The sequence below is a fragment of the Oncorhynchus kisutch genome, linkage group LG28 (genome assembly GCF_002021735.2).
Source record: "Oncorhynchus kisutch isolate 150728-3 linkage group LG28, Okis_V2, whole genome shotgun sequence".
NCBI classification, from domain to species: Eukaryota; Metazoa; Chordata; class Actinopteri; order Salmoniformes; family Salmonidae; genus Oncorhynchus; species Oncorhynchus kisutch.
Window position 1 is genome coordinate 17,722,973 of NC_034201.2, and position 15,776 is coordinate 17,738,748.

Consider the following 15,776-nt stretch of genomic DNA (forward strand, 5'->3'; position numbering starts at 1 on the left):
CTTTTTCATCTTTGTACTTATTTATTGTATATTTTTTATTTTGATGTGACGTTTTCATTTAACCCCTTGGGGTTCCAACCGCTCCCATGGGACCAAATACCTAACTTCTTACTACTTTAATACACATACCGGTAAGTGAATTTGTCCCAATACTTTTGCTCCCCTAAAATGGGGGGACTATGTACCAAAAGTGCTGTAATTTCTATACGGTTCACCCAATATGGATGAAGATAATTAAAGTTGATTTCAAATCCATACTTTTGGAGTATAGAGTCAAAAGAAGACAACATGCTTCAACCAATCACGTCAATGCGGAGCTATACGGAGCCCGCTGCATTGTTACAACATTTGAGAGGTGCATGGAGCTTGATTTGGCCTCTGCATGCTTCCGGAGGCTCCACAATGGCGTCACAATCTCCATACGAAGCCTCCGACCACATTTTCGGATGAAGCATAACTTGGCTTTTAACCAGACAGCTAAAGACACTTCGAAAAGGACAATTGATGATCCTCATTCCAGCCTAAACCAGCTGACCAAGATGCTCCCCCAGTTTGAGGACAGCCATGAGTCTAAAGCTACCTAATACACAAGTTTTGCAATCACTGATCTGTCCATTCCTGGCTCACTCCACTTATGTCCTCAGGCAAGAAGAAGACACGAGATTATTTCAAATTGAGATTTCAGAAAAAATTCCTGGCTCTACTGGAAGAAGAGGTGAGGTCCATAAATCTGGCCCTGCGTTCCTCCCCTCTCTTTAATCATTTGCTCCTTCTCTTCACAATCCTTGTTTCCTTTCATCTCCAGCTGCTCGCTATAGGAACTGAGTCGGAATGAGGGACCCGACTGCCTGTGCCAAGCCCTCCAAACTGCCCCAGCGTCACTTTTGTGCCATGTGTGGCTTCCGGTCTCCCTACACCTGCAATTCCTGTTGGGCGCGCTACTGCTGTGTCCGCTGCCTGGGCACGCAACATGAAACCAGGTACACCACTGGCACTGCAGAGGGTGTACCTGGTCTCTTCTCTTTTGGTTGAATGTTGTTAGTGTTGTGATGGGTAGAACTTGTGAGTTTCTCCACTCATAACTTAGCAATGACTCCCTCCTTTCACAGGTGTCTGATATTTATGTCTCTAACTTTCTCCCTCATCATTATTCACGATTCATTCAGGACTACCTGTAATCATGGTAGCATCCACATTCATGTAGAAGTGTATGCACGGTATTTCCTTATAAATCCTAAATCACAATCAATCTCTGTTTGTTATGAAATGGAGAGTATCTTAAAGGCGTCAGCATGATTCCCAGCCGAAACTGTTTAGTAGAGTTTGTGCATTAATTAAGACAACATTTTGTGACGTTTTTGTTCGTTATGGACTTCGGTGAAGGTTTTTTTCTGCTGTTCGGGAACACAAATGTTTTTCTGGAGGCGAGCCGTAGTTCGGAGCTGAAGTCTACGCCCCTTCGTCGGTTGTTGGTCAACAGTAGGGATTCTTTAATAATGTCTGTGTCGTTTAATGAGAGACGACTCATTTTCATGCACATTTTTTCATTAACTAAGATGTTTGGTGCATTCTTTTTCAGATGTACAATTGTGTTACTAAGATCCCTCTGGCAAAAACGTCAACATTAATGACAGAATTTTTCAGTTATCTTAGATTAATTCTAACTATTTTGAGAAAGTATTTATTGGCTACAGCGTCTCATATGCCACTTTTTTTTCTCATTTTTCAAACAATGGAGTATGCGAGCACACTCATTAGGTTCGGCTAGGTGCCACCCAAACTGAAGCATAATGAGGCCTTTAGAGAGCACCATGCTGTCAGGCTTATGGAGGTTAAACTCCACCTCAACTCCTGCAGGGCATTCCACTCATCCATACATCTCCATGGCAACCTGTACCACCACCTCCGATAGTCTGTGATGGATATATAACACACACATTACAACTACTAAGAATATAATATCTACCTGTTGCACTGTGCATCTTGCCAGTATCAATCAATAATATTACCCCCAAAAGTTGTGGTGTGTGTGCGTGTTGTACTTAACAGCTTTTGGGGGTAATAACATTGAGATGTGGGATGTTGGACGAGTGGAAAGCATCAGTATGCTTCAGTTCAGCTGGTTGGCTAGCCAAAGTCCTAGCCAGTATACACTTTCTCAAAATAGTCAGAATTCATCTAAGATGACTCAAGAAATCTGTCATTAATTGACGTTTTTGCAGAGGAGATCTTAGTCACGCATTTTACATGTTTGGTACAGTATTTCTCAATGGAAAAATGTGCATGAAAATTAGTCGCCTCTTGCTGAATTACAAAGATTTTACTGAAGAATCCTACTGTTGACTACCGACGAAGGGGTTACCGACTTCGGCTTGCCTCAAGAAAAAAATGTGTACCTGAACAACTGAAAAAAAACCTTACCAAAGTGGTTAAATTATTGGTACATTAAAGCACATGCACTGTTCCCTTACAGTAAATACAGTCCAAAGTTATTAGCCAGGCAGCTTAGTGGATCAATGATTGGGACATCGCTGGATCCTGAGTTGGAATATGTTCATTCAAGTAGTCCCACTGTGGAGGTTGGCTACAGTATCTGACAGAAAGACACCATGACAACTCTCGTCATTCACATAGTCCTTGTGGGAGCAGTCTAAATGATTGGCCTATATGATGTGTAGCTCGTGGCTGTCTGAGAGTCCACAGCTGGCCTTGTGTCCATGGAAGAGCTTGGCCAGGGCCTCCATGTAGAGGCCATGGTAGTGATCCACTTCCTCCTGAGTGGGGGAAGGCCGCTTTGGCACTGGGATAGGACTACCCACTGGAGAGGAATACACAAAAATGGGTGGAGCAGAGTGAGATACTTAACACTATGTTGCTGTGCATACCGTATCACAAAGAGAGAGAGCATTTGTTCAAAGCTACACAAGCTGCGTTCTATAATCAGTCACGCAAAGCGGTTTTCTAATCTAGTGAATTACTAAAGTGACTTTAAAACTCACTAAAAGTTACTAAAACACTTCTGAAGCCACTACTTTTGCAAACTACTGTATAACAGAAAAAAGCTATACCTCAGTAACCGATGGCAGATCATAAGACAACGCTGTGCATTTTCAAAATGATAAGTTAATCAGTAAATTAAGCAAGGCATTTCGTTGACATAGTCACTGACCGACAGTGGTAACAGGGCAGTGGTAAGGCATCCAGAACCAGCATTCACCCACGAACAGACAGGGGGCAAAGCCCATGAGCTTCTTAAAGATTTGCTGCAACCTCCAGCCCACACTGTTCTCTGTGAAGATGACCTGGCGGAAGATATTGTTCTCCCCGTACGAGTAGACAGGCACCAGGTCAGCCCTGAGGAACAATGAGAGAGATGAGAACTGACCCACTGGGTTGTTATCTAATAAATGTACAAAAAAGTAATTCTTAAAACACAGCCAAAAGCAGTTAGCCAGTCAGTTCAGTGAATCAATGATGTAGCTATGTGATGTATGGTTGTATTTTTTTAACTACAACACTGCTTTCTTGTGCATTCGTGGCCTCTCACTACTGGTCCATCCATAAATCAAATCAAATTTATTTATATAGCCCTTCGTACATCAGCTGATATCTCAAAGTGCTGTACAGAAACACAACCTAAAACAGCAAGCAATGCATGTGTTGAAGCACGTTGGCTAGGAAAACTCCCTAGAAAGGCCAAAACCTAGGAAGAAACCTAGAGAGGAACCAGGCTATGAGGGGTGGCCAGTCCTATTCTGGCTGTGCCCGGGTGGAGATTATAACAGAACATGGCCAAGATGTTCAAATGTTCATAAATGACCAGCATGGTCAAATAATAGGTCTGGGACAGGTAGCACGTCCGGTGAACAGGTCAGGATTCCATAGCCGCAGGCAGAACAGTTGAAACTGGAGCAGCAGCACGGCCAGGTGGACTGGGGACAGCAAGGAGTCATCATGCCAGGTAGTCCTGAGGCATAGTCCTAGGGCTCAGGTCCTCCGAGAGAGAAAGAGAGAATTAGAGAGAGCACACTTAAATTCACAGGACACCGGATAAGAACTCCAGATATAACAAACTGATCCTAGCCCCCCGACACAAACTACTGCAGAATAAATACTGGAGGGGTCAGGAGACACTGTGGCCCCATCCGATGATATCCTTCCTGTTAGGCCCTGTCCGGGGGTATAACCCCACCCACTTCACTTTGCCAAGGCACAGCCCCCACACCACTAGAGGGATATCTTCAACCACCAACTTACCATCCTGAGACAAGGCCGAGTACAGCCCACAAAGATCTCCGCCACGGCATAACCCAAGGGGGGGGGGGGGGAACCCAGACAGGAAGATCATATCAGTGACTCAACCCACTCAAGTGACGCACCCCTCCTACGGACGGCATGAAAGAGCACCAGTAAGCCAGTGACTCAGCCCCTGTAATAGGGTTAGAGGCAGAGAATCCCAGTGGAAAGAGGGGAACCGGCCAGGTAGAGACAGCAAGGGCGGTTCATTGCTCCAGAGCCTTTCCATTCCCCTTCACACTCCTGGGCCAGACTACACCCAATCATATGACCCACTGAAGAGATGAGTCTTCAGTAAAGACTTAAAGGTTGAGACCGAGTTTGCGTCTCTCACATGGGTAGGCAGACCATTCCATAAAAATGGAGCTCTATAGGAGAAAGCCCTGCCTCCAGCTGTTTGCTTAGAAATTCTAGGGACAATTAGGAGGCCTGCGTCTTGTGACCGTAACGTACGTGTAGGTATGTACGGCAGGACCAAATCAGAGAGATAGGTAGGAGCAAGCCCATGTAATGCTTTGTAGGTTCAGTAAAACCTTGAAATCAGCCCTTGCTTGACAGGAAGCCAGTGTAGGGAAGCTAGCACTGGAGTAATAAGATCAATTTTTGTGATTCTAGTCAGGATTCTAGCAGCTGTATTTAGCACTAACTGAAGTTTATTTAGTGCTTTATCCGGGTAGCCGGAAAGTAGAGCATTGCAGTAGTCAAACCTAGAAGTAACAAAAGCATGGATTAATTTTTCTGCATCATTTTGACAGAAAGTTTGATTTTTGCAATGTTACGTAGATGGAAAAAAAGCTGTCCTTGAAACAGTCTTGATATGTTCATCAAAAGAGAGATCAGGGTCCAGAGTAACGCCGAGGTCCTTCACAGTTTTATTTGAGATGACTGTACGACCATTAAGATTGTCAGATTCAACAGAAGATCTTTATTTCTTGGGACCTAGAACAAGCATCTCTGTTTTGTCAGAGTTTAAAAGTAGAATGTTTGCAGCCATCCACTTCCTAATGTCTGAAACACAGGCTTCTAGCGAGGGCAATTTTGGGGCTTCACCATGTTTCATTGAAATGTACAGCTGTGTGTCATCCGCATAGCAGTGAAAGTTAACATTATGTTTTCGAATAACATCCCCAAGAGGTAAAATATATAGTGAAAACAATAGTGGTCCTACAACAGTACCTTGAGGAACAAACAAAATATACAGTATATTTTTCAGAGGACAAACCAGTCACAAAGACAAACTGATATCTTTCCGACAGATAAGATCTAAACCAAGTCAGAACTTGTCCGTGTAGACCAATTTGGGTTTCAAATCTCTCCAAAAGAATGTGGTGATCGATGGTATCAAAAGCAGCACTAAGGTCTAGGAGCACGAGGACAGATGCAGAGCCTCGGTCTGATGCCATTAAAAGGTCATTTACCACCTTCACAAGTGCAGTCTCAGTGCTATGATGGGGTCTAAAACCAGACTGAAGCATTTTGTATACATTGTCTTCAGGAAGGCAGTGAGTTGCTGCGCAACAGCCTTCTCTAAAAATTGAGAGGAATGGAAGATTCGATATAGGCCGATAGTTTATATTTTCTGGGTCAAGGTTTGGCTTTTTCAAGAGAGGCTCTATTACTGTCCCTTTTAGTGAGTTTGGTACACATCCGGTGGATAGAGAGCCGTTTATTATGTTCAACGTAGGAGGGCCAAGCACAGGAAGCAGCTCTTTCAGTAGTTTAGTTGGAATAGGGTCAAGTATGCAGCTTGAAGGTTTAGAGGCCATGATTATTTTCATTTCATCATTGATATAGTACTAAAACACTTGTCTCTTGATCCTAGGTCCTGGCAGAGTTGTGCAGACTCAGGACAACTGAGCTTTGAAGGAATATGCAGATTTAAAGAGGAGTCCGTAATTTCCTTCCTAATAATCATGATCTTTTCCTCAAAGAAGTTCATGAATTTATTACTGCTGAAGTGAAAGCCATCCTCACTTGGGGGATGCTGCCTTTTAGTTAGCTTTGCGACAGTATCAAAAAGTAATTTTGGATTGTTCTTATTTTCCTCAATTAAGTTGGAAAAATAGGATGATCGAGCAGCAGTAAGGGCTCTTCGATACTGCACGGTACTGTCTTTCCAAGCTAGTCGGAAGACTTCCAGTTTGGTGTGGCGACATTTCCGTTCCAATTTTCTGGAAGCTTGCTTCAGAGCTCGGGTATTTTCTGTATACCAGGGAGCTAGTTTCTTATGAGAAATGTTTTTAGTTTTTAGGGGTGCAACTGCATCTAGGGTATTGCGCAAGGTTAAATTGAGTTCCTCAGTTAGGCGGTTAACTGATTTTTGTCCTCTGACGTCCTTGGGTAGGCAGGGGGAATCTTGAAGGGCATCAAGGAATCTTTGTGTTGCCTGTGAATTTAAAGCACAACTTTTGATGCTCCTTGGTTGGAGTCTGAGCAGATTATTTGTTGCAATTGCAAACGTAATAAAATGGTGGTCCAATAGCCCAGGATTATGAGGAAAAACATTAAGATCCACAACATTTATTCCATGGGACAAAACTAGGTCCAGAGTATGACTGACAGTGAGTAGGTCCAGAGACATGTTGGACAAAACCCACTGAGTCGATGATGGCTCATCAGGCTTAAGCCATGTTTCAGTCAGGCCAATCACATCAAGATGATCAGTGGTTAGTTCATTGACTATAATTGCCTTTGAAGTAAGGGATTTAACATTAAGTAGCCCTATTTTGAGATGTGAGGTATCACGATCTCTTTCAATAATAATAGGAATGGAGGTGGTCTTTATCCTAGTGAGATTGCTAAGGCGAACACCGCCATGTTTAGTTTTGCCCAACCAAAAATCTTCCTAGAAAATCTTCCTATTCATGAAAATCACAAATGAAATATATTGACACAGCTTAGCCTTTTGTTAATCACACTGTCATCTCAGATTTTCAAAATATGCTTTACAGCCAACGCTAGACAAGCATTTGTGTAAGTTTATCATGGCATAATGCTCTCACCAAAAGCACAAACTTCTACAGATGCACAATCGAGAGCATCCTGTAGGGCTGTATCACCGCCTGGTACGGCAACTGCTCCGCCCACAACCGTAAGGCTCTCCAGAGGGTAGTGAGGTCTGCACAACGCATAACCGGGGGCAAACTACCTGCCCTCCAGGACACCTACACCACCCGATGTCACAGGAAGGCCATAAAGATCATCAAGGACAACAACCACCCGAGCCACTGCCTGTTAACCCCGCTATCATCCAGAAGGCGAGGTCAGTACAGGTGCATCAAAGCTGGGACCGAGAGACTGAAAAACAGCTTCTATCTCAAGGCCATCAGACTGTTAAACAGCCACCACTAACATTGACTGGCTGCTGCCAACACACTGACTCAACTCCAGCCACTTTAATAATGGGAATTGATGGGAAATGTCGCCAAATATATCACTAGCCACTTTAAACAATGCTACCTAATATAATGTTTACATACATATGAGGTGAATAATGTAGGGTATATGTATATACTGTACTCTATATCATCTACTGCATCTTTATGTAATACATGTATCACTAGCCTCTTTAACAATGCCACTTTGTTTACATACTCATCTCATATGTATATACTGTACTCAATACCATCTACTGTATCTTGCCTATGCCGCTCTGTACCATCACTCATATATCTTTATGTACATATTCTTTATCCCCTTACACTTGTGTCTATAAGGTAGTAGTTTTGAAATTGTTAGCTAGATTACTTGTTGGTTATTACTGCATTGTTGGAACTAGAAGCACAAGCATTTCGCTACACTCGCATTAACATCTGCTAACCATGTGTATGTGACAAATAAAATTTGATTGCTAGGCTCTGCTACCAGCAGGCAACATTTTCACAAAAATAAGAAAAGCAATCAAATTAAATAATTTATATTTGAAGAACTTCAGATGTTTTCACTCAGGAGACTCCCAGTTAGATAGCAAATGTTCCTTTTTTCCAAAAAGAGTTTTGTAGGCGAAATAGCTCCGTTTGTTCTTCACGTTTGGCTGAGAAATCGACCGGAAAATGCAGTCACTACAACGCCAAACTTTTTTCCAAATTAGCTCCATAATAGCGACAGAAACATGGCAAACGTTTAGAATCAATCCTCAAGGTGTTTTCCACATATCTATTCGATAAAATATCCGTCGGGACAATTGGTTTCTCATAAGAAGCGATTGGAAAAATGGCTACTTGTGTACTTTACGCAAGATTTTCTGCGGGAGCCGTCATGTGACCACTTGCTAAATGTGGTCCCTTATGGCTAGTCTTCAACATAAATTAGTAAAAAGACGTCACAATGCTGTAGACACCTTGGGGAATACGTAGAAAGCGTAAGCTCATTCGTAGCTCATTCACAGCCATATAAGGAGTCATTGGCATGCAGGGCTTTCAAAAAAATGGGGCACTTCCTGGTTGGATTTTTATCTGGGTTTTGCCTGTAACATAAGTTCTGTTGTACTCAGACAATATCTTTGCAATTTTGGAAACGTCAGAGTGTTTTCTATCCAAAGCTGTCAATTATATGCATAGTCGAGCATCTTGTCGTGACAAAATATCCTGTTTAAAACGGGAACGTTTTTTTATCCAAAAATGAAAATACTGCCCCCTAGTTATAAAAGGTTAATGGGGAAAACCAGTTGAAAGGTTGTTGGCTGAATGAGTGACACCGGTTGAGCATTTCTACAGCATTTCCCTCCAGAAACCATGAGAATGTTGTCCGGCTGGGGGGACCGTGCGAGGGGATTTATACTAACGTTACTATTTGTACTTACTGATGGCACAGAAGCTGTTTCATCCTTTCCTACCCTGAAATTACCCTTGCCTAACGATTGCGTCTGAAGCTGACTTGTAGCACAGCTATCCTCGCCGTAAGGCGATCGTTCTCCTGTATATTATGAGTACAGCGACTGCAATTAGAAGGCATCATGTTAATGTTACTACTTAGCTTCGACTGTTGGAGGTCCTGACGAACCATGTCCAGATAAAGCGTCCGGAGTGAAAAAGTTGAATGAAAAACAAGTTGAGTGAGGGAAAAAAAAAGTAAAAACCGTAAAGGTGTCAGGTAGCAAAGTAAGGTTGGCCTTACTAGATTGGCAGTAGTCTGCATCAGTGTGAGTGATAAGATAACTCACCCAAACTCCAGGGCCACCCGGACGAAGCCTTTCCTCTGCTTCATATACACAGTATTGACCCCAGGCAGACTCAGCAGAGACTCAGTAGCGCCCCCTATCACAATCACTACCGCATTGCCTTTCCCACTTTTAGACAGAAGGTGCTCTAGACTGGGCTTGCTGACTGGATAACAACCTGATGAGAGGAACAGACAGACAGAGTAATTTATTGAACAGAGGCGAGTAGAAGGATATTGTGTTACATTAAGGGGGAATTCATGGTGATTGATTGGCAACACCACAACATCCCTTTTCCTCACAGAAAACATTTACATCTCCTTACAATATCCACTACTACAGCTTCCAGAGAGCTAAACTTCCCTGGAAGCCATTTATACCTGTGGCCATGGCATATTCCCTGTAGAGGGGGACCTTGAAGATGCCACCTAGTATGCAGAGGCAGGAGCGCACCCCAGGGAAGAGGTCCATAAAGCCACAGGCCTCAGTGCTGAAAGAGGTAAAGGCTCCCATACTCATGACCCCATGTGGATGACACCCTAAGATGTAGTTCTTGTTTGGATTCAACTCCGCTGTCTTCACCAACTGAACAAAGGCAGGGAGAGAGATACAGATTGGGAGAGAGAAGCAGGGTGTTTAAAATGATTAAGACAAAAAACTAAAATCATTCCGGTCAATTTACAAAGCTTGTCATCATCAACATACCTTCATTGGGAAGTAGTCCCTTACATGTTTCCACATTTTCCAGTTTCTCACAAATGCAGTTCTCCTGCCCCCTGGTGGTGACAGAGCAGAACTTTCACACAAGCAAATTAAGTTGCACACATTCAGGAATTCATTTTTTTGTTTACTTGAGTTAAGAGACCTTAAGAGATTAGTATCACTTGAAAAATGCACAACATTCAGGGCAACATTCAGTATGCCAGTACCTCTTTCAGGTGTGTGCCAGTCCTTCAACTGCCATATGAAGTAGAGAGTAGGCAGTGGCCACAGAGAGGTAAACATAAGGTACACCATCAACCCAATACAAGCCAGACCTGAGGAATAGGGAATGGTGAGTGGGTCCACAGAGAGGGATGCAAAATATGACACATACATTATGCTGACTGGCATTGAGCAAAAGGGCTCCCGAGTGGCGCAAGGCACTGCATCTAAGTGCTAGAGACGTCACTACAGACCCAGGTTGATTCCAGGCTGTATCACATCCGGCTGTGATTGGGAGTCCCATAGGGCGGTGAACAATTGGCCCTGCATTGTCTGGGTTAGGTCGGTGTAGGCCGTCATTGTAAATAAGAAGTTGTTCTTAACTGACTTGCCTTAGTTAAATAATGGTTAAAAACATTTCATTAAAAAGCATGTTTCTCTCTCACACACAAATATACAAGCACAGATACATGTAAACATGGGGTCTCACCTAATAAGAGGAAGGTCAGTATCCATTGCAGCACACTGATATTCTCGAGGAAATCCTTCAATTTAGTCTTTTTCTGCTTCATTCCTTCAACCTAAAGAGCAAAAATAGATACAGTTCAATATGATCAGGCATTCCCATCTCTGTCAGCAATTTGTGTGTTTCAAATGAGATTGTCTTGGGGACGTGTAGGCCTTTAGGCTAGGCTACTACACTTGTTGGAGACTTGAGATGACAAATCAAATGCAGTGGTATTGTCTACATCACTAATCTAAATTCAATTTTACTTGTGACCTTAACATTGGCGATAGCACTAATGTCTGTGCATCAATATATCATTATGTCTAGCCTACGGAATATCAATCAAAAGATCAGGGCAATGTGTTAAATGTAACATCGATAATCCACCAAAAAGTTTACTTGACAATCTAGACAAACTACAATGCATTTAATAGGAAAAGGATTTGATTCCTGTTACCTTTCCTGTCATTTCCCCTAAATTGTTCACAGAGCAACTGTCCGGCGTAGCCTAGTAGACCTAACGTTATACCCTGCATTGACGTAGGCTACTTCGATCACAATTCAAGTTGCATATATGGAAAATAACGATCACTTCCACTCCCAACACTTTGACACACTAACGAGCTATTGTTAGTGTGTCTAATATGTTGAACCATTGACAGTAGAACAAGTTACTATATTAACAATACTATTATCTTTAATAGTAACTCAATATCATCTATTTACTAGAACAAATCTCGGAGCGGAAGAGTATGTCCCTCAGTGAGTTTCCGGATCAACAGTCGAAACGCAGATAGAACAATGAGACAGATATTTCACTGGATGTATAAATATGAAGCATCCGCTTGGCGTTTCCACTCAATAATAAATATGGTAGTGATGACGTTGGATTGATTTTGTCCAACATTCTGCAGAATTTTTCCAAACACTATAATCTGTTACGAACAGAGCCAACAACGTTTAGACTTTTCCCCAAAGATTTAAAAAAATGGCATTGTTTAGAAGGAGTGCAAAGGCGAATTGGGTTTTTGCACCCGCACACTTCACAGAGCAGACGTTCCCTAACGGAAATATGCAGATGTCTGTTAGAACGCGCCAATAGGACCTGCCAGCTTGTGCTTGGCTCTGCCCACCTCCTTACTTGTTCTGCCCCTATGACTAATTTGTTCCCAATAGAAACGACGGGCTGTGGTCTATCTTGGTTTAGCTATAAAAAGTATTTGGTCAAACGATAGACAGCAGCATGGCTTCTTCTTCTGTGTGGTTTAACTGCGGTTGGCGTTCAATATGTTGCATTACCGCCCCCAATTGGACAATAGTATAATTACATTATAATTTGATACAAAATGGCAAAAAAGGAAAATAAAAAAACACCCAACTAACACTAACCCTACCCCTTTCCACTACTTTGACCGTATCTGCTCCTGCACCATGCCAACAACCTGGGAGGACAGAACACCACCACTCAACACACCCTGTGTCTCTGCAGCTGCCACCACAACCTATATTTTCTGTGATTTACGTTCCATTTCAGCGATACGGTTGATTACCATTGCTATGAACGATAAGCCAACCTTGCTGAAGCATATATCTGCTCCTATTATTCTCTGTCCCCAACACACTAGACGACCAGTTCTTATAGCCTTTAGCCGTACCCTTAACCGACTCATCCTCTGTTCCACTGGTGATGTAGAGGTTAACCCAGGCCCTGTAGCCCCTAGTTCCACTCCTATTCCCCAGGCGCTATCCTTTGTTGACTTCTGTAACCGCAAAAGCCTTGGTTTCATACATCAGAAGGCTCCTCCCTAAGTTTGTTTTACTCAATGCTTTAGCACACTCTGCCAACCCTGATGTCCTAGCCGTGTCTGAATCCTGGCTTAGGAAGGCCACCAAAAATTCCAATATTTCCATCCCCAACTACAACATTTTCCACCAAGATAGAACTGCCAAAGGGAGTGGAGTTGCAATCTACTGCAGAGTTCTGTCATGCTATCCAGGTCTGTGCACAAACAGTTCGAGGTTCTACTTTTAAAAATCCACCTTTTCAGAAATCAGTCTCTCACTGTTGCCACTTGTTATAGACCCCCCTCAACCCCCAGCTGTGCCCTGGACACCATATGTGAATGAATTGCCCCCCATTTATCTTCAGAGTTTGTACTGTTAGGTGACCTAAACTGGGATATGCTTAACACCCCGGCCGTCCAACAAGCTAAGGTAGATGCCCTCAATCTCACACAAATTATCATGGAACCCACCAGGTCCAACCCTAAATCCGTAAACACGGGCACCCTCATAGATATCATCATGACCAACCTGCCCTTTATATACACCTCTACAGTCTTCAACCAGGATCTCAGCGATAACTGCCTCATTGCCTGCATCCGTAATGGGTCAGCGGTCAAACGACCACCACTCATCACTGTCAAACGCTCCCTGAAACACTTCAGCGAGCATGCCTTTTTAATCTACCTGCCCCGGGTATCCTGGAAGGATATTGACCTCATGCCGTCAGTAGAGGATGCCTGGTTATTCTTTAAAAATGCTTTCCTCACCATCTTAAATAAGCATGCCCCGTTCAAATTTTTTTAGAACTAAGAACAGATATAGCCCTTGGTTCACTCCAGACCGAACTGCACTTGACCAGCACAAAAACAGCCTGTGGCGTTACTGCATTAGCATCGATTAGCCCTGCGATATGCAACCTTTCAGGGAAGTTAAGAACCAATATACACAGGCAGTTAGGAAAGAAAAGGCTAGCTTTTTCAAACAGAAATTTGCATCCTGTAGCACTAATTCCAAAAAGTTCTGGGACACTGTAAAGTCCATGGAGAATAAGAACACCTCCTCCCAGCTGCCCACTGCGCTGAGACTAGGAAACACTCACCACCGATAATCTAGAATCTCAATAAGCATTTCTTTAAGGCTGGCCATGTTTACCACCTGGCTACCCCTACCACGGTCAACAGCACTGCACCCCCCCACAGCAATTTGCCCAAGCCTCACCCATTTCACCTTCACCCAAATCCAGATAGCTGATGTTCTGAAAGAGCTGCAAAATATGTTCCCCTACAAATCAGCTGGGCTAGACAATCGGGACCATCTCTTTCTAAAATTATCCGCCGTAATTGTTACAACCCCTATTACTAGCCTGTTCAACCTCTCTTTTGTATCGTCTGAGATCTCTAAAGATTGGAAAAGCTGCCACGGTCATCCCCCTCTTCAAAGGGGGAGACACTCTAGACCCAAACTGTTACAGACCAATATCCATCCTGCCCTGCCTTTCTAAAGTCTTGTTAACAAACAGATCACCGACCATTTAGAATCCCACCGTACCCACCGATTCATTGATTGCGTCTGTGGACGGGTGTCTTTTATACAGGTCACAAGCTGAGATTAGGCGCACTCCCTTTAAGAGTGTGCTCCTAATCTCAGCTCGTTACCTGTATAAAAGACACCTGGGAGCCAGAAATCTTTCTGATTGAGAGGGGGTCAAATACTTATTTCCCTCATTAAAATGCTAATCAATTTATAACATTTTTGACATGCGTTTTTCTGGATTTTTTTGTTGTTATTCTGTCTCACCGTTCAAATAAACCTACAATTAAAATTATAGACTGATCATTTCTTTGACAGTGGGCAAATGTACAAAATCAGCAGGGGATCAAGTACTTTTTCCCTCACTGTATAAATATGTTCAGTTTGCTGAAAATAAACGCAATTGACAGTGAGAGGACGTTTCTTTTTTTGCTGAGTTTATGTACTAGGTGGTGTCAGAGGAAGGCCCCAAAAATTGTCAAAGACTCCAGTCACCCAATTCATAGGCTGTTCTCTCTGCTACCGCATGACAAGTGGTACCAGAGCACCAAGTCTAGGACCAAAAGGCTCCTTAACAGCTTCTACCCCCAAGCCATAAGACTGTTGAACAATTAATCAAATGGCCACCGGGACTATTTACATTGACCCCCCCTCCCCTTTGTTTTTACTGCTACATGCTGTTTATTATCTATGAATAGTCACTTTACAAATGACCTCGACTAACCTGTACCACGCACATTGACTTGGTATTGGTACCCCCTGTATCGAAATTGTTATGTAATTTTGTTGTGTTACTTATTTGTATTTATTTATTTAAACTTTATTTAGTAAATATTTTCTTAACTCTATTTCTTGAACTGCATTTTTGGTTAACGCTTGTAAGTAAGCATTTCATGGTAAGGTCTACACCTGTTGTTTTCAGCCCATGTGACGAATATCATTTGATTTGATTTGAAAGGGTATAAAGCACAAAAGGTTGGCCTTTAACTAATGGTAAAATGAAGTTAAGAGTATGAGTCAAATAGAGAATACATAAAAAAATGTTATTTATTTATCTAGAAAGGATATTACACATATGCACTCAGCTATTTTTGATTTAGGCAGCACCCCGCACCTCTCTGATTCAGAGGGTTAAATGCGGGAAGACACATTTCAGTTGAAGGCATTCAGTTGTACAACTGACATTTCTTCCATCTCCCTGGTTTGGAGCTTAGGCCTACACAGTAGCCTAATAGATATGATTCTTTCTACGATAGCGATATTTGCATACAGTTGAAGTCAGAAGTTTACATACACCTTAGCCAAATACATTTAAACTTAGTTTTTTTCAATCCCTGACATTTAATCTGAGTAAAAAATCCCTATTTTAGGTCAATTAGGATCACCACTTTATTTTAAGAATCTGAAATATCAGAGTAATAGTAGAGAGAATGATTTATTTCAGCTTTTATTTCTTTCATCACATTCCCAGTGGGTCAGAAGTTTACATACACTCAATTAGTATTTGGTAGCATTGCCTTTAAATTGTTTAACTTGGGTCAAACGTTTCAGTTAGCTTTCCACAAGCTTCCCACA

General features: G+C 42.5%; 1 protein-coding gene across 4 annotated transcripts; it reads right to left on the reverse strand.

The window, feature by feature from the left end:
* Positions 1-1,291: 1,291 nt before the first annotated feature.
* Positions 1,292-14,253, reverse strand: mogat3b (monoacylglycerol O-acyltransferase 3b). Of its 4 annotated transcripts, none has more exons than XM_031808279.1 (8): positions 14,224-14,253; positions 10,869-10,959; positions 10,384-10,491; positions 10,160-10,230; positions 9,835-10,039; positions 9,458-9,632; positions 3,170-3,354; positions 1,292-2,818 (listed from the first exon to the last, which is right to left on the reverse strand). In XM_031808279.1, the coding sequence occupies exons 2-8, from the start codon at positions 10,948-10,950 to the stop codon at positions 2,664-2,666; spliced, it is 981 nt and encodes a 326-aa protein (XP_031664139.1). In that variant the 5' UTR covers positions 10,951-10,959; positions 14,224-14,253; the 3' UTR covers positions 1,292-2,663. The 4 variants fall into 4 exon arrangements, with proteins under 4 accessions (XP_031664139.1, XP_020323645.1, XP_031664138.1 ...); XM_020468056.2 differs by having other exon boundaries at positions 14,200-14,242; XM_031808278.1 differs by having other exon boundaries at positions 13,890-14,232.
* Positions 14,254-15,776: the final 1,523 nt, after the last annotated feature.

Excerpts from the sequence above, each read along its gene's own strand:
- mogat3b (XM_020468055.2), bottom strand. Across the intron at positions 3,355-9,457 it reads CGGGTGGCCCTGGAGTTTGG|GGCTGACCTGGTGCCTGTCT; the intron begins GTGAGTTATCTT and ends ATTGTTCCTCAG. Across the intron at positions 2,819-3,169 it reads CTGCCCTGTTACCACTGTCG|TGGGTAGTCCTATCCCAGTG; the intron begins GTCAGTGACTAT and ends ATTCCTCTCCAG.